We start from the raw sequence: 19,718 nt of genomic DNA, 5'->3' as shown, positions 1-19,718 counted from the left end.
AATCAACGGTAGGGAAGTGGAGGAGGCAACAAGATGACCTGCGCCAAGTAAAGAAGACTAAACAGAGTTTTCGAGGAAACAAAGCGAAATGGCTACAGTTAGAGGACAAACTTGAACACTGGGTTGTTGAACAGAGAGCGGCAAGCAGAAACGTCTCTACAGTCACTATTCCAATGAAGGCAACAGCGCTAGCTAGGGACATGAACATCAATGAATTTAGAGGCGGCCCTTCTTGGTGCTTTCGTTTTATGAAACGCTTTGAACTGTAACAATGGAGTTGGAAATATATTGTTTTCAACGAAGGCCACGCAAATACCGGTAAGAGCTACCGGTATGTACGGTACCGTATTGTGAATGCACTTGTTTTGGGAGTGAACGGAGTTGTCAGAAGGTTGGTTTGTATTCTATTAAAAAAGTTTGACTGACTTAACTGAGTGTTTTGTTCCCTTTAGCACAGCTCCATTTAGTGGATGCATGACGCAACCCCAGCCACTACTGTAGCTTCTATTCTATGCGGCTTATAATGCAGTGCGCCTTATATATGATTTTTTTTTAAATAGGCCACTCATTGAAGGTGCGCCTTATAATCCAGTGCGCCTTATGGTGCGGAAAATACAGTACTTTCATTTCTTTTGGATTTTTACTGCCACGGCGTAGACTGGCGCCTTAAACAGATTAAGACATTAAAAAAAAATCAAAGTTGAAATATACATCTAAAACAGATGAGAGGCTGTCTGGGTTTCAGTTTTCTCCTTTCAAAGCACTTTTTATATGACATGCATTCATCAGCTTTTTTTTTTTTTGACAGCTGCAGTATACATGAACACAAGTCACACTCGTGTCACGCCGCACCAGGTCACATGACTAGGACAGGCTCCGCCGCGCCGTTTTGCAACCACACGTGACCGCCTGTTAAGAGTCCTATTTATGCAGATGGATCCCAGGGATAAACTCTGCATACATTATTCTAACGAAAAGCTCAACTGACTGCAAAGACCTTTGACCAGAGGAGGTCCTTAAGTGACAAACGGGATGCGTCCATTCCTGCGTGCTTTCAGAGCGTTTCCACGGACGACCTTTTCACGTCTGGTTTCTGAACGAATCGGCGTGCACATCCCCTTAAGTATGCACACCATGCACGTGGCTGCGCGGGTCTTTTTCAGCGACTACCTTTGCTTAGAATAAGGTCCACTTCGGGAGCGACGTGGACAGACGGGATCAGGAAAGAGTCCGTCGGAGGAACGGCACATGTTAGAGGTTTTGGAGAGAAGGTCAGAGAAGCCAGACTGAGACGGTACAGAGGGAATATTTTGATAGATGGATGCTGGAATTGGATGTAGTGAGAGAGGAGGATACAGGGAATGGTGTTGGATGGATTCGCTGTGGCGATCCCTGAAGGGAAGAAGCTGATAATTCGCATAAAATTAACTAAATATCAAGACAATAGTCACAATTAATTTGAGGTTCCAGGGACCCCATTGCTATGGCGATGAGCGCAATCGTGTTAGCGATGGCATTTGGCCGTCTGACGGGATGAGGGGGTGAAGGGGGGCGCCGACAGGAGCGACGCCGAAACCCGACGCGTCGTGGCGATCGCTTCCATTTTGAATCCTGTATTTCTGATCATAAGCAGCCGGTCATCCAGGCTTTGGCGTTAAGAGGGTCAGAGTTAGTGGAAGGCAGGAGAAAGTGACTCATGGATAATTATGTAGGGGAAGGAAAAAAAAAACAAACAGGAAAGCGCTCTGATGCTACGCTACCCTATTTGTCACACACACACTTGTATTGCTTTCTTTGAGAGGCTCACAGCTGGGCTCATTGATAAACATGTTCCATTGACAAAATGCCTGAAGTGAACAAAAACCCCCAAACCTGACCTGAAATGCAGTTTTGCTCCAAAAAAAAACCCTCAATGAAAATGTCCCGACTTTCCCAGAATCTCCTCATGACTGTGATTTAAACTAAAAATCCCCACGCCAGCCCTCTTTCTCCTCGGCGTCTGCGTTCTCCGAGCCCTGACAGGCTCTCCGAGGGGAGGCTCTTATTAGTTACCATGGCGACCCGAACCCAGAGAAGCCAAATATCTCACTTCACCCTTAGCTTTTACGGGTTATTAAATCATTCATACAATGTTGCGACCGCTAACTCAATTATTTCATTCAAGTTTAATACAACACAAAGGACGTGAGACCCTCGAGGATCAGGATCATTTCTAACTTTCGATTGCACATTTCCAGTACGGTTGGTCGTACGGGTAAAAAGAATACATACGTACGCTTGCAGAGCGTCTCCCAGCAGCTAAAGGAGCGCCTGCGGGGAAATAAAACGCCACAATTAAATGTCAGAGGCCCTGCGATGCTTGTGGCCAACATCCCCTCCATCCCGCTGAGCCTGCCGGTCTGCTCTTCGCTCGCGGAGCGAAAACACCAGGGAGATCTTTTATTTCTGAATCGTTTTAACTGCAACCCGGGACTTCAGATAAATTCATGCACACTGTCTGGAGAGGCGGCCGCGTCTGCGTGCGTCCTTCGTCTCAATTTGAAACGCAAAGGTATTTCCTCGGTTGCGGTTCGACTCAGAGCCCGGGTTAACCCGACGGAGGCTGTACGTCTCTATGTGATGAATGAATGAGAGGGTGAGTGGTTATATGCCAATATAACCCAATATAACAGACATTTTTTGGGCCAATTTTATGCATGAAAATGTTATACGCCAATATAACCCAATATAACAGACATTTTTTGGGCCAGTTTTTATGCATGAAAATGTTTCTGCCGACCGGTTAGAGGCCCAGGAGTTCCAATAATGTTTGTCAGTTCACAGTATTTAATCTGAATACAATGATTACACTTTATATTAGGCAATTACAATATGAAGTGCGGCGGTGAGGCGAAGGCGGAAACTTTCGTTTTTCAAAATAAGATCCGGAAAGTCCGATGAAAAAAATATAATTTGTACCAGGAAAGATTTTCTTTGCGGACCGGTACCGGGGGGTCGGGGACCACGGCAATGTAAGACGGATGAATGAGATGGTGAACGGTTAGATGTCTTCATACGACGGGTGAATGAGTGTGAACGGCCATGTGTCTCTATGGAATGCGTCAATGAGCGGTTTGTATATTTGTTTATGACGTCTCAGTTGAGGAGCTTCTCAGAAGAAGCTTCTCAGTTTCCAATCAACCGAACCATTTCAGCCAAACGTCTATGGACCCCTTCTAAGATCCTCTGAGATCTTCCTGTGTGGAGCACAAACTCTGAATGAAATATTGAAACGGTCCAGTGGTCGGATGCGAGCGTCATCCAGTCGTCCGCATATCAGATCGCAGCTTTTACCTTCTGGAACCGATCGGCTCCAACCATCTATGTTTCAGACGCTGTCCTTCAGACGAACGACACGTCATTTCCTCCGGTCGGCTTGTGTTATGGAGTCCGAGTGAAGATCTGCGAGGGTTGGAGCCGAGTCCGCCCCGTGTCCCGGCTTGGAAAATGCACAAAACAACATGCCGGGCCTCGATTCTTACGTAAACCTGAATTTCTGAATCCTGCTTCGTGCGATCATCCTCTGAGCCCGAGTGAATTATGAGTTCAAGCCCCGAGACCACACGGCATCGATTTTTTTTTTCCTCCTGCAAAGCAGGTGGATCCACATGCCGTAATAAGCAGAGGCAGGTTGGAAATGATTTACCTTGAAGAAAAAGGGAAACGATACAACAGGGTGTGAAAGGCAGCGATTCAGAGACTGCGGGAGGAACCAGCATGGAGATCCTACACCGAAAAGCCCCTCGGTGGGAATCCAACCAGGGACCTTCTAGCTGTGAGGTGGAAGCTCTAACCGCAGAGGAAATCGCCCGAAGTTATGCAAACACCAAGCTTCAAAGTGACCTCCTCCTGCATACAGAGAGGATGGGAGATCTCTGTCACCCTTATTTTGGACGCCAGTTCCTTGAAAAGCTCATTATTAAAATTAAATATTCAGTTACATTATTCTCTAATGAGTTTCCCGTGGGAGATGTCTTCCCGTATTCTCGCTACGTGTTGATATATTTAATTTGGAGCATTAATTCCCCAAACATTTATGGCCGGGGCTCATTTAAATGTTTTTTTAATTTTGCATTTAGGTCGAATCTGCGCGGCCCTTTTCTCTTTAGTTACTGCTTTTTCCGTCCGACTCCTTTCCTGAAACGTTGTTCCAAGCCGCTCGGGGTCGTCCGCATGTATCGGTGGATCTGAAATCGGCCTGGTGGTCTTTGCACGGAAGCCGCGAACACACACTCGCCCCGCAACCCGACACCCGTCGCCGCCCGTCGTCCTCGGTCGGCAAACCGGAACAAATGAAGACAAGATGCACCCATTAGGTCAGGAATTCCTTTTTCAGTTGCGCCATCTCGCTGTGTTCTACTTTGTGCGATGGACCTCAGGACCAAATTAAATTTGGGATGGGAGGCTCTGTGGCTGCACGTTATTGATTATTTCTTCGGAGTAATTCAGTATTCTGAGGAGCTCATTAAGAAATCTCCGTTTCTGTTATACCAGGAAAAACGTGGGCAAGCCGGAAATGAGGAACCGATCTGTTTCTCTTTAAACTGGAAAAAAAAAATAATTTGTGTAAAGTCAGAACGCCACTAAAAGTCCCATTAGACCAGGGGCGGGCAAACTACGGCCTGCGGGCCACATCCGGCCCGTTGGTCCTTTTAATCCGGCCCGCCAAAGGTTGGTACAGAATTCATATTTGACGTGAATGATTGGATCGATGAATGTGGGAGCTCAAACGGGAGATTATTTCATTTTGGGAGCTACTTTAGAATTTTCCAGAGCTGAATGACACAGATTGGCTTTGGGATTTAGCCTTTACTGTGGACATACTGACACACATGAATGAGCTGGACATGAAGCTACAACGGAAAAACTGGTTTCTGCATGAAATGCAAGCAAACGTCAGAGACTTCAAAACCAAGCTGGTTGTATGTTCAAAACAAATGTCGGACGAGTCTGATGTGTGCGGTTGACGAGTGCGTTTTTTAAATGTTTTTATACGTATCGTATCTTGTGCTGACCCGGCCCATCTGTCAAATATTAAAAGTCAATGCGGCCCCCGAGCCAAAACATTTGCCCACCCCTGCATGAGACAGTAGCCATACAATACATGCACAAAAAAGTCAAATCTGGATATTTTTGGCTTTGTGATACTGAAAACTCCCCGTTCAACCTAAAGGGGCCTCAGTCCCCAACAGATCCCCATCGGTGCCGACGTCCGTCCAGGTGACACATTCTTATCGATCCAAGGATTCTGCTCCAAGCAAATGCAGCTCCCTTATATAATCCTGATGTAATTAAATCCCCAGCTCACAAAACATCTTCTAAATGCAAAGCGAGGTGTCTTGCCTCAAAGAAAAAGCATCATTTTATCCTCTGAAGCTTCCGCTCCATCTGTCTTCCCTCCATGCGTCTAATCCCGATCCGGGTGCCAGGTGATCTCAGCTCGGGTTCCCCGAGACCCCGCAAGCTGGCCAACTAAATCCAAGTAGCTCAAAAAAATAAAGTGACCCGGGTCCGTCCCCTTATTATCGGCGTCAGCCGGCTCTTATCGTGCCCAGTTATGCGCTTCCGGCGAGCTCTCGCTGGATGGAACCCGAGCCGGTCCCTCGGCGTGATCCATCAGCAGCTCAGTGCTCCTCAGGGACGGTTTCATGCAACCAGACGGCACGTTTGAAGTGTACGCGCAAAAAAAAAAAAAAAAAAAAACAGAAAACCTTTTGCTCTTATTCTGGGATGCGCTGAAATATAAACCTGGTTGTAGCTTTCCTTCCTGCACAGACTAACACTGCAACATAAACGCCCCAGCTGCTATTACCGCTAACAGATCTATATCTGTACCTCCGTGTGTGTGTGTGTGTGTGTGTGTGTGTGTGTGTGTGTGTGTCATGCAGAAGGTGGCGGTTCTGTTACGATAGCTGGGAAGCTGGCGTCACGCAACCCGCCAGTCTGCTGTGGCGAAGGCCACGTCCCCCCGGTCCAGGAGCGCAGAGCCTGCAGCTAATATCTGTCAAAGCGTATTTCACGTGCCACGAAACCAGACTGAGAGGAGCTCAGACTCGGCCCGGGCTCGAACGTTCCCGCGGGTTTTGCCGGTGAATGCCCTTCCGAAAGCGATTTCAGACGCTTTTGAGAGTTGTTGTTTTTTTTTTTTTTTTTTTATTTGCACAGATTGGTCCAATTTGCATTAAAAATGAATGGGTCGATTTTCCCGTTTTCGCACCTCCATCTCCACAAACCAAATATATCCATCAGGTATGCAGTAACACCTCTCTGTTTAAGCATGTTTTTCTGCGTATAATAAAAATGAAAAGGCCTCAAAGAACATACATGAAGAGGACGGCGCTGCTACTGCAAATACGTGTCTAAATCGAATACAGTGACAAGCAGTGCGGTGCTTCTAGAGGGTCGGTCTAGAATATTAGCCTCAGTGGTGGAACATTCCCAGAAGCAACAAGACTAGCATCATCTCTCTCAACCTTCAAGAAACAGGTAAAAACGTTTCTCTTTCAGGACTTTTTACTGCGCTGATGCCCCAGATCAGGTTGGCAGCAAGTTAGGCTATGCAGTGTGTGTGTGTACGTTTGTGTGTCTCTGTCCAAAAAAAAAAAAAAAAAAAACCCTCACTAACCCAAGCTTACTGTTCTGTATATTTCCTGTGCATCTTGTATTTGCAAGTGTATTTGCAGTCCCTATGTCCTGTATTGTAAATCGCTTTGGATAAAAGCATCTGCCAAATGCAATGTAATGTAATGTAATGTCTGCTCACTGATCTCCAGCTGCCTCTGGATGCGTCCCTTGCAGCGCTCCCGATAGTCCGACTGGGTGGCGTTGTACTCTGACATCACCTCCACAAACTTGCGGGACAGCGTGGAGTGCTGGAGCGGGAAACACGACGGAGCAAAAAAACACAAACATAACTGCTTGTTATGCATGATTTAAATCAGCGGCCCCCAAAAACCCCATGTTTTGAAAAATGACCGAATTCTCTCCGCTGCATGTCAAGACGCTTGTCTCATTAACGCTAATATTAAACCTAGCAAAATGAGCAAAAAAACAGACGTCTTTGGAAAGTTAGCAAAGGGTAAAAGACCCAGTGAGGAGACAGAAGAAGAGCCTCTGACCGCTAAAAAAAAAATGCTGCATTTAACAGACAACACCAGGAGGCCTGCTTAATATCTTTGTATACAATCTTTGTAATACAATCTTTGTAGTTACTGCTAACAGTTAGACAATTCATATTTCATTATATTTCTTATTCTTCCTTCTTTCTACTTTATCTATTACTGTCATGTTTTTGTACTTGAAACTCTGGCACAACAATTTCCTTCGGGATTAATAAAGTTGTTCTCATCTCATCTCATCTCATAATATATGGATTTATCGTGACAGGCGATGCTGGTGAATATTTATATATTAATATGTATTTGTCCGGCACACCGTAAAGGTCGGTCAGTGAAAGTATTGTCCGACATTAAACCAGTCCGTGGCGCAAAAAAGGTAAGGGATTTAAATCATTGTTTTTTTTTTATCTCCTCAGATGTACCTGTGTCTTGCGTATCCTCAAGTCGGCCGATGACCTGTTCTGCCCTTCTTCCTGCTCTATAGTTTGCTGGATACCTGGGTGGACGCACAAAGATGACGCAGCTTAGTGGAGATCATTTTCGGCAGCTCAGATCTGAAAAGCCATGAAGGGTCTCGTAGGAAAGCTAAATGTTCATTAAGGACCAATCACACACCGCCAGTGGACCAAGGTCACTCGCCGACACACACACACACATACACTGTCAAACCGCATCCCGTGGTGAAAACTAATGCAAAACTAAGTGACACCATTACCGCCGTGCCCCATTGTTTCGCATGACAGCACTCGTGTAAAGTGCGTGTTAGATCGTGTGAGCATGCTGCAGTGTGTGTGTGTGTGTTAGCGGTACGCTTACAAAACAAGGGGTAAAGGTGACTTGGCTGACATTCCACCATGTCAACAGCGTTTTGACAAAACATGCTGATTGCGGCTGCTCTCAGAATAAATTTATACTGGATTTAAAACCAGTATGTGGTTGTGATTGCGTACCGTATTTCTGGGACTATAAATCGCACTTTTTTTCATGGTTTTGCCGGTCCTGCGACTTATATTTCATAATAATAATTTCATAATTTATATAATATAGGTATAATAAATACCGTACAGAATTGTGCGAATTGTACCATTGGAAGAGACCGTGAAGAAGATGCGCTCTGCATTTCTATAATAAATACATCATGAGCGGCAGGGTTGGGGCTGCTAAGGCGACGAGGGGTTTGCAGGGAATTGAGGAGTTGGACGGCTCTGGGGGACAAAGGTTGCCCTTCTCCTCTGGGTTTGTCGAAGAGGTTGTCAAAGACATTTCCCGGGTATCGGTGCTCCTTCACCGTTTCTACTGGCTCCCCTCGTAAGGGTGGTGGTGATAACCTCCACCAGTTGCCTCTGCCTGCTGGAGAACGTGCTCACGTTCCAGGCTTCGATTCTGAAGGGCTGGACCGTGGTGGAGTGAGGGACCAGACAATAGGGACAGGAGGACAGTGTCGTCAGCAAACTTCACCAAGTCAGTGTAGATATTCTACTTTTATTACTATAACTTGCCTTTGAATGTATGTGTGTATATGGTGTTGGTAGAGTGGTGACTTCTGAATAACGACTACTGGTACTTTGGATCTTCTTGTTGATCTGCAATTTTTGCTGAATGACTGTAACGTAATGTAATGTCATGTAATGTAATGTCACGTCATGTAATGTAATGTAATGCCTTTCAAGATAAAATATCTGTTTGTGGTCTCTGATTTTAAAAAATAAATTCCCACCCCCAAAAAATGCAATTTGTAGTCCAGTGTGACTTGTATGCTTTTTTTCTTCTTCGCTATGCATTTTTTTGGCTGGTGCGACTTATAGTCCGTAAATTAACTGACGGAGTGCGATCAACCCAACTTGGTGCAAAGTGAGAGAAAACACTCACTCTTTAACTTGGAGCGAACTTTGTTGGCCAGTTTCTTGATGTCGGCCATCAGATCCTCCAGGTCAGCCTTCGTCTCTGAGGGGGGAGAAGAGAGGAGAAGTTAAATATACTCTGCCCGCGCATCGGAAATGAAGGTCTTCCATCGTCGTGGTCCTCGCACGATAAATTAGAAATGGAAGGAGCGGTGAACTCTTTTCATTCATCGGATATGAAAGCCGTCTGATCCTCAGAGGAGCCGAGCCGGTCCGGAGGCTTCGGCCCGCGACCCGACCCGACCGCCGGATTCAAAAGGAGGCTTCTATTGAGTGTGTCTGCGTGCACGAGCACGGCGACACTGACGCCTGTCATCACAGCAGGGTGGTCCTCGGCGATAACACACACACACACACCGCCGCAGCACGCCGAAGCGGGAAAGGAAAGCGCTTTGAATAGGACGCTTTGAGCGACACGTGACGATGAGGCGCCGGATAAAAACTGAGCTGCCACCCGTGCATCCAAGGACTTGGAAAAGATTCATGGAAAAGGATCGTTTTTAGAGTCTCAGACTGCGATTTTGCAAAGATGTGAGTCTTACTGGGTCGCTATTTGCAAGATTACGACCGGATTCTTTTGGAAATTCTTCCCAGCGTGCGATGTTTTAACCGGGTTTCTGCAGAGCTTCTTCTATTTCCGACCATCGCTTTTCCTTCTGCGCTCAGTCTTGCAATGTCGGAGCGTCTGCCCACAGCTCCGCCTGCTCACATCAAGAGACTCGTTTTTAGAGTCGGGGAATGAGATTTTGCGAAATTATTATTTACAAGACGACCACTAGATCAGGAGTGGGAAAACTACGGCCCGCGGGCCACATCTGGCCCGTTGGTCTTTTTAATCTGGCCCGCCAAAGATCAATACAGAATTCATACTTGATGTGATTGAATGATTGGATCAATGAATGTTGGAGCTCAAACGGGAGATTATTTCAATTTTTTCATTTTCCTGAGCTGAATGACACAGATTGGCTTTGTGATTTAACCTTTACTGCGGACTTACTGACACACATGAATGAGCTGGATGTGAAGCTACAAGGGAAAAACCAGCCCGTGCATGAAATGCAAGCAAACGTCAGAGCCTTCAAAACCTGGCTGGTTTTATTTTCAAAGCAAATGTCAGACAAAGTTCAGACAAATGTAAGATGAGTCCGACATGTACCGTTAACAAATACGTTTTTTTTTTTTTATATGTATCGTATCTTTTGGTCAAATTTTAAAAGTCAACGCGGCCCCTGAGCCAAAAAGTTTGCCCACCCCTGCGCTAGATTCTTCAAACAACTTTTTCCCACCATGTAACCTTTTTGTTTCTTTTGTTGAGCCTCTGCTATTTCACTCCATCGCCTTTCCTTCTCCACTCGGAGGTGATTGTTGGAGGGTTGACGCGGTCCGATCTGCCCAAAGCTCCACTGATCAACAAACTGACAACAAATACCGTCTCCGCTGCGGGATTCCTGTTTCCGGTTTAGTCTGAGCTCATCTATTGGTTGGTCAGTGAATGACTTTTGATAATATCAGTCACTAAGGATGTGGTACGACTTGGGCCCAAGACTTGCTGCAACTGTGAGATTACCGGCTTACTTTTAACCACCGAGATGACCTGATCTCGCCGCTCTTAAGATTTCCTTCCGACTTGCAGTTTTCATGTGAAAATCGTAAGGTGTGTGTGAGCCCGGCCTCAGATCCTCACCTGTGAAGGGTCTCGGTTAAGCCGCTGTTAATTTCATGCACGGCACGGCTCGGGCCTTTGCAAAGGAGTTCAAGAAATTCAACGCTTTTCTCATTAAACGATTTTAACCGAATCAACTGAAAGAAAAACACATTTTCCATTTAACCTCCCATCCTTACTGTTGATCAATAATCCTTTAGCAGTTTCATAATTATATTTCACACTCTCTCCCACCTCATACACACAGATGATTGCTCAAAAAAAAAAACACCTAATAAGCCGCACACATATTTGATTTACTCAGCCTTGTCTTGCCTGTGAAATGAAAATAGTTATTTTCCATTTGACAGAACGCAGCCCGACTCCTGATGCAGGCCGGATTCCACATTAAAGAAATGACACTGAAAAACAAAACAAACAAAAAAAAACAATCGGTTGAAAAACATAATCCAGTAAATTGATAAATAACAGCTGCTTCGGTTTAGTTTGAAGCCTTCATCACTGCAGGGCACTGGATTGTGCAGGTAAGTGGAACAGAAGGGTGAATATGCCGCACCTGCGTCACAAGGCGGTTCATTCATTCATTCATTCATTCATTCATTGATTCATTATCTATCTGGAGCCTGTCCCAGCTGTCACTTCATATGGAAACAAACCAGCTCACCCTCTCATTTACTCAACATATATCGCCATTCACATGTCACATTGAGACGTGCAACCGTTCATCCTCTCATTCACACGTCCGGTCAATTGTGGGTTCCCACCAAATCTCCTGCATGTCATTTTCCTTCGAGGACGGCAGTTCCTACGTGACATTTCCATAGCCGGCCGCTGATTCGATTTCACCGAGGTTTGCGTTCGCATACGTGTGCCTGCTGGACAGCAACATGCCAGCATTTCATTTGGGAAGGTCAGATGGATTTAATTTTTACCACACAGGCAGGGAGTAAATATGGCTGAGAGACAAGGAAGGGAATGAAAAAAAAAAAAGAGGGGCTGCTTCACACACACACACACACACACACACGTACAGGAGCATCAACAGCCATTTTTAGCACATTGCACTGAAGTGAGAAAGTCATTTATCATCTCAGTGGCGTGTGAGACCTTAATCTCTAAATGTTAATAAGCCCTGGGAAAATAATGGATGCAAAATATGGATATACAAAAAAGGGATTCCCGGTTACCAAGGTGCTATCGTCTTCTTTTATAATTTAAAAGAATAGATTATTAATTTATTATGTTATTATTATTTTTTATTAATTATTTTCTTTTTATTTTTTATTTAATTTATCATTTTATTTCTTATTTTCAATATTTGTACCAGCTACATAAAAATGATAATTAAAATCCCAACACATTGTATCATAGTGTGTATAAAATTGTAAAAAAAAGGACTTTTTACTCTCAGCCCACCAGTTGTTGTTTATGTGGAATGCGATTGGTCACCGATCGCATTGGGAAGTTGCGCATGTCCACAAGCAATTATCCACTTCTTGTCCCTTGGAAAGCTAAGTAGCTTAGCATCAATCCCTTTGCTTCCCTCCGACTGGAAATTGCACCCAAAAGCAGCAAAATGTGGGATAATTAGCATATATACAGTATTATTCCGAGTCAAAGCAAACGCTAGCGGAAAGTTAACCATTTTTTGTGCTTTTTTAACAGCACATTCTAGTCTGAGACAAATAGAAAAGCAACAGACGGCCTTCAGCATCTCTTTGAAAAGGAGACTAACGTTTTATAGCACAGAATACAATAAAATAGAATATTCCTTCAATTGTCCCACAGATGGGAAATTTCAACCACTCACAGCAGAACGTGCAGAAAAATCAATCAAAAATAGGAAACTAAAAGAAATGGGGTTTATCAATATACATAAACAGGTAGGACTTGTTTCAGAGTGATTTCAGAGTGATTGCAATTCATGCTTCGCAACAGTTAAAATTAGATGCCGTGATGGAATTGTACTGTATTGAAAAAGAGTTATTTACACAGCAGGAGCCGGCGGCGATAAAAGGCTCATTTAAGCTCAAAGTTGAATAGAGCGCCTTTTGCCCGTCCCCTGCCTTCATTTCCTGCGTGATCCTGTATGTTCTCGGAGAGCTCGCGGGATGCCGAACCGAATGCAGCATCGCTGGACGTCATTGGGGGCAGTGTCGTGCAGAATGATCAACCAGAAGAAGAATTCTCCGTCCGTATTTAATGGCTGCCTCTTTCTTAGAATACATATTATTAGAAGAACTTCAAACTTGATAGTGAACTCTGCACCGTCCTCTAGTGGATATGTTGCTTAACAACCACGGCAATGTAAAGCAAATTTTCAAGGATTCGAGGATTTTTATAATCATTCCACTCTGAGAGAATGGAACAAAATGACTTTTGATATCAGCAGTGACATAGATATAATGTAATAAGATGTGTGTGAGATATGCACAGTAGATGGAAAACAAAATAAAAAAAATAAAAAAATACAAACAACAACAACAATAATAATAATAATGACCATTATAATAATACAATAATATTAATACAATAATAATACAATAATAATAATAATAATTATTATTATTATAATTTACAAATGCAAAAAAACTCCATTAACAACATACAGGAAATAATACTAAATGAGAATAGTTGAGGTGCTTTGTACATACACATTACGTGTATCAGGTGATATGCAAAGTTTGGATTGTGCAATATTCGGATTGTGCAAAATTGCATGAGGAAAAAAACAGTTTGTTGTTCTGTTGAGCAGCGCACGAGCAGCGCCACTGTCCAGCAGTCTCACTGCTGTGGGGAAGTATGGGAAGAATTCAGGTGGTGACGTTTGTCCACAGGTCCATAAACATATAATGGTAGGTTATAGATTTTAGATCATCTGGAGACTTGAAGATTTGGAATCACGGCTTTTGTTTATGTTGCTAACCAGTCAGTATCCTGCAGATTATTACCTGAACATAAAACCATTACACCGCGATGGAACTTTGTAATCTATTACACACAGCGCCACAAAGACCAACAAGCATTAATCTGCTTAGCACGTGTACTTTCGTATCAGCGAGCATCAGCCTGTCGAAACCAACAGCTCATCAGGATAAAGCCGCGGACGCGCCGAACGCTAACAGGCTTGTTCTCAGCGCAAATTCACAAATGTGACACGTAATGGATGGATCAGCGCAGGTGTTTCCAGTCAGCTTTCCTCATGCATGTGATGATCTAATAACAACAAAAGGTCTCTTGTTTTTTTTTCCTTCACCGTGACCCGTGTGGAACAATTGGCTGCTTGATATTTTAATAAATACCTGCAAAATCAGAGAAACTTCAGATATATACCACTTCATATAAATAAATACCGATTCATATATATATATATTTCTATATGTACATTTTTTGGGACAACGTTACTATGCAAAGACTCTGTGAGGAGAAATATTGTCTGAAAAACAGCAAAACTAGATAATAAAAAATAACATAAATTAAATAATGCATTTGAAAAAAAAAATCAAATTTCTTTCTTTATTTATTTACTGTTCATGATATTTGTGCTATAATAAATTTCCTCCGGCTGCAAAGTTTATCAGCGTCAAGGCTGATTTGAAGCGGTTGGGTTGAGTTGGTGTGTGTATGTGTGTGTGTGTGTGTGTGTTAACACACCATGAAACCATGTCCTCATGTTTAGATCTTTAACAATCTAATATGAACCCCTGAAAAAAAAGTTGTTTGTGTGTGTTTGAGAAGAGGGTGTAACTGTGTGTGTGTGTGTGTGTGTGTTGCAGTTACATCACATTGCAAACCTGATCCATGGAGTATCTATTCAGCCTCATTATTATAGTCTGTCTGCAAAGAGGAAGCGCGCGTGGACACTGATGAAGAAGTACAAGCGAGAGTGAAGCAAATTAGAGGCCAAAAAACAAGGAGCCGATTGAGCTGCGGCTTCACACTCCATCCCTCTCCCAAACACTCTAATGGAATCTTCAGGTCACGCTTGATGCCATCATTAAGACTGCGTTGCTATGGCGATGCGCACAGTCGGCCCTCTCACCAGCTTCAGATTGTTTGGCGGCGGTAGAAGTGAGGAAAACAGAGAGCAGGGGAAAAGCACGAGCTCGGAGGAAAGGCAGGGGAAGCTGGGCGGCGGGGAAAATAAACCCCAAAGTTTCCTTCTGAGTCGGAGAGAGATTTGTCGTTTCATTCAGTGAGAAGGAGGCGGTAGTGGAGAGAATTTTGGTGCTGAAGTTACAAAAGGATGAACGGAACCGCCGCGTTTCATCTGGTTACTCCAAACCTTGGGTAGCGTGACCAGCGGATGTCGCGTGGCCGGGCCGAGTCATCCTAAACTAAACGCCGCCAGACGGGGAAGGAACGATCCGGAAAATCAACACGGGACGGTTTCTCCGTCTTTTCGCTCTAACAATAATGACCGCCGCCGTTGTCGTCATGGCCTATGAAGCCGGTTTCAGGTGAGAGTGCGGATCACACACCAGCTAGCACAAGCTAGCCATTGGGAAAAAAAAAAAAAACAAACAAAAGTCGCCGGAGAGCTTTTTTCAGGAGGAAACGAGCAAACGATGACACCGTAGAAGCGTCGCAGACTGGCAACAAAATGAAAGCTGCATTTAAAAGAAAATTTAAAAGATTCCTACCTAAGTTACGGGTTCATGGCAACAGGTGACACGAGCTCCATGCTCTGGATATACACGAGCTATGCGCTATTTGTGGTGAACGGCGAGCTAATGAGGCCATGAAACACACACTCAGACAAAACACCCTGTGCTAAAAGACAAGATCTTGCAATTTTTTTGAAGGAAAAAAGACGTCAACTTCAACAAAGAACAAAAGCAGTTATTGAGGACCACCATATTAATGATATTATGGTGCAAAATGATTGTAATGGCTTATATAAAGTGCAATGGTTGTATTCAGGTGAACTGTAAGAGATTTTTTTTATTTGAACCGCCGTGGAAACATTGACATGCATAAAACCGGCCCCTGATACCAAAAAGCTTGTCGGCCGCCGTCATCGAGGACTGAGGCTGTTTAGCAAATCACAAAATATTGGAGGTAGAAGCGCTAACTGCTGCGCCAGCATGACACAGTATGGCCATAAACTGAAAATAATCTCCCGACTAAAGCGAGCCATACGAAAAAGACTCGTAGAAAACGATGATTGCACACTTGCTCACATGTAGAGACTGATTTTTAGAGTTTTAAGCCTCAGTCTGAGATTTTACAAAGATGTGAATCTTACACAGTCACTATTTACGAGTCGACCACTAGATTCTTTCAGCAACTTTTTCCCACCATGCAATATATTTGCAGGTGATCGGTGGCAGGTTGAAATGGTCCGATCGGGGTCGTCCTGCCCACAGCTCCGCCGTCCGCTCCTCTTTCTGGACGCTCGACACCGATCGGGACATCCTGTTAGTTGTCGATTGTGCTACGTCGCCTTAAAGTTTGAAAGACTTGCAATAATAACATGTTTGACATTGCGGTGAGACCAAGACTGGGAAAAGACTGAATTAAAACAGCTCAGATTACCTTCGAGATGACGGGAGCGCGGCCACAAATCCTACCGAATTACGAAAATCTTCCCCCGACTTTCGCCCGTGAAAATCGTCAGATGTTTAACCCCAGCGACAGATCCTCACTTTCAGTCCTCATGCTGAGGCATCATTTGACATAAACACTATGTTTTAACCGGGAGACGCTTCCTATGCATCGTCACGCCGCGGTGCGGCAATAAAAACGATGATGTGTATCTTGTCCTTGCAATAGTTTGTCCTGCGGCAAAACAAAAGGTCACATGCTGTTTGACCTCCTGAGTGTTTTTTTTTTAAACCGCACGTGCAACTTAATAACTTCCAGTTGGCATAGCGACGCCGTTAGCTAAACAGAGCCGGGATTGGAGCCGCAGAGCCGGAGGTCGCACCTGCACTCGCTATTTCCTATTTACACCAGAGCGATGCGTATGTTGTTCTTCATCGGCGCGAGGATAGGAACGTATTTTAAAGATTCAAATGAGAGACAGGCACAGATATCCTCTATCTTTGCAAAACAAGCCGCCAATTCTCTGTTTCCGCTCCTTTTCTTTGTCTCCCTGCATGTGATCTCTCTTTAAATATATTACCAGTCCTCTGTGTGTTTGCTCTGCTTATTGATTGTCTAGAGTCCAGGTGCCTGATGTTTGGGACGGATGGAATCTGAGCTCATCACTCAAACATTGCTGATATTTGCGGAGCCTTCGGGAGAGGAGGGGAAGTTCAGGGCGGCTGCCGGGAGTTAAACATTTGATTTCAAAATAACAACGTTAGGCTGAACGCGCACTGATTGGCAGATCCCCGCCGCACGTGGGTGGACACTCTCTGGGCCAGAGACGCTTTAGCAGATTTGCACGCCGATTTGCTCGATATGTCCGAGAGAAGAATCCATCGGGAAAATGACGGCAGTTTGACAGGAGTCATAAAAGCGGCGTGAACAACAACAACAACAACAACAACAACAACAACAACAACAACAACAACAACAAGTCTGGAGCTGAGATGATAGAGGCTATTTAAACAGATTTAGCATTGTGTAAGTGAGTTATCTTACTATAGAAGCACCGATCTCCAAAGAGTGAAGCCCGAGTGTGTGTGTGTGTGTGTGTGTGTGTGTAGGAAGAGGGTAAGGGATAGCTGGAGAAACCTTAGCCAGGGCTAAGACTGTGTCTACATCGTATTAACATCGATATCATTTTTCAAATCAAACACTTCTACTAATGTTAGCTTCAGCTCTGAGATCCTTTGAGACGAGGAAGAGTCTGGGAGACGCGGAGACGAGGAGAAAGGGAAACGCTCAGGGAGGGGAAAAAGAAAAAGAGAGCAGCGGGAACTCAGACGGTCTTTGGGCGGTGAGGCTCAGCCTCGCAGCGCTCACAGTCAAAACAGGCTAAAATTAAAACCAGCATCCCCCGAGCTGCCAGCTGAGGACTAATCATTTATAAACCCCTTAAAAAGCGGACATGACGCCGGGAGGGTCGAGACAGAGAGACACTTTTCTCCACCGGAGTCCCCCTGGAGCATTAAGTCACACTGTTGGCTGCAGCCCAGTTATCTGCCAGCCCTCCTCCTCTTGCAGTCCAAAACCAAAAAAGAAATAATGACGCTTACACCGGTGCACTGATGTGGACCCTCGTGCACGGGTCCTGCAAGGTTCGCAAAGTCGTGCGGACGCGGCGAGCATCCAGACATACAGACGCGCAAACTGATGGAGGTTCTGCAGAGGCACGGCGGAGGGTTCAGCCGCCGGGCTCTGGCTTTTGTTATTAGCGGTGATTGTGACACATTTCAGAGAACGCCGCCTTTCACATCGCCGGCTTTTTCCGTTCCACTTCGCATGTCACGCTCAATCCGTGTTTTAAAACCGAGGCCTGCCCGTGCTGGAGTGATTGACAAACAAAAAAAGGAAGGTGGCGTGCGCGTTTTTCTGCGGTTAGTGCTAAGTCAAGAGAAAACTTCATGACACAATAGATCATTTCCCCTGATACGCGGGTGAATTCTGGATGCCTGTATTTCCTGGTGAAGGCCGTTTAAAAGCAATAAATTTGGCTGATAAATTTGGCTGAATTTGACTAAATTTGGTCACGTGAGACCCACAACGGAAAAACCGAGCCGTAAAATCCACAATCCCGCCTTGGTCCCAGACGGCCTGGATCCGACGCAATGAATGGGTTGCTGTTGGGTGTCTGCGACCCGATGTCTTACAGCCGGAGATATTTATTTGTGAGGAGAGCAGAAATGCTGTAATAATCAAGCAACGTTCTCAAAGGAGATCTAGGTGAGACCACCGAGGTGTGAGACCCTTCGCCTTCCCTGTGGAAACAATCACCTCCATCTTCTCCAAGGTCCTCGGGCTTTTTCACCTCGCAGAGGCTCGATCTACTGCGGCGTCGTGCCGGTGATATACATTCGATGAATATTAATGCTATTATTTCCGCTATTAGTGACTGTTTGCGCTACTGTTCTGATTAGCATGAGACCTTGTTGTCTGAAGGCCGCCCACATTGAGCCGCGATCCGTCCGAGGTTTCTGCTTCGGTTTTTCCGGCCGGCTCCTGGGGGAATGTCGGATTTCTGCAGATCATCTGAAAGCGGGCTTGGGTAAACTACGGCCGGCGGGCCACATACGGTCCGTCAGGCGTTTTCATCCGGCCCACCAAACCTGGCATTTTATTATGATTTGAGCGCAAATATTTTTACTTTTTCCTGAAATAATCGTGGTTTTCAAAGAATTCAGTGTCAGCCGGCGGCAGCTGTGCATCCAGGTGGTCCAAATCAGCCGATGGGGTGGAACCGCCAGATTAAGCATTGAAAACCGTGACAACCAAGTTTTACGCCGGGATTTAAATTAGCGATTAGCGATGTTTCCAAACCTCTGGAAGGCGGCACATCAAGCAGACATTTAGCATCATGAACACCAACAAAGATCATCACGGATCAGGTCGAGTTCACCAACCAGCACCTTCGATCCGCTCTGAGAATCAACACAACAAAACTAACTCCACATTTTGACTCGCTGGCAAGAAAGGGAGAACAACAACTCTGTTCCCACCGAAAGTGAACGTGACTTTTTCTATCATGTTATGAAATCAATGCATTTGGAAAACAACTTGTACAATGAGCCTTGCATGTTCATGCTTTGCTGAAAGGCCAAATCCTTGGATTTTACACGGCCTTCTATTCTATTCTTGTCGCTTCTATTGGCCCCTCGGTCAAACTTAAGAGCCCATGGTGGCCCTCGAGTCAAAAGCGTCAAAACCAGAAACTATCGAAAACAACGACAACCCCCTGATGGGAAATAGATTTTATTAATGTGTCTGAATTTGTTTCGGCTTTTTTGTGCTCATGAGAAAATAGCGGGTTTGATAACCACCATGATCGGTGGCTAACAGCTAATCCATCTTTATCTTCAACCCGGGGGAGTGTGTGTGTGTGTGTGTGTGTGTGTGTGTGTGTGTGTG

At 44.8% G+C, this 19,718-nt stretch overlaps 1 protein-coding gene across 2 annotated transcripts in view; it reads right to left on the bottom strand.

The window, feature by feature from the left end:
- stx1a (syntaxin 1A (brain)) overlaps window positions 1-19,718 on the bottom strand; it is a 59,228-nt gene that overhangs the window by 9,696 nt on the left and 29,814 nt on the right. For both annotated transcript variants that reach the window (XM_086165088.1, XM_086165087.1), the window contains exons 4-6: window positions 9,027-9,101; window positions 7,580-7,653; window positions 6,803-6,911 (exon numbers count right to left, since the gene is read on the bottom strand). In XM_086165088.1, the coding sequence (XP_086021214.1) occupies window positions 6,803-6,911; window positions 7,580-7,653; window positions 9,027-9,101 (258 nt within the window). The remainder of the gene's footprint in view (window positions 1-6,802; window positions 6,912-7,579; window positions 7,654-9,026; window positions 9,102-19,718) is intronic.

The sequence above is a fragment of the Fistularia commersonii genome, chromosome 18 (genome assembly GCF_037954325.1).
Source record: "Fistularia commersonii isolate RoL2024-O1a breed Wild chromosome 18, RoL_Fcom_v1.0, whole genome shotgun sequence".
Lineage (NCBI taxonomy): Eukaryota > Metazoa > Chordata > Actinopteri > Syngnathiformes > Fistulariidae > Fistularia > Fistularia commersonii.
Note: the sequence above shows the minus strand (reverse complement) of the source record. Positions and strands in the feature narration are given on the sequence as shown.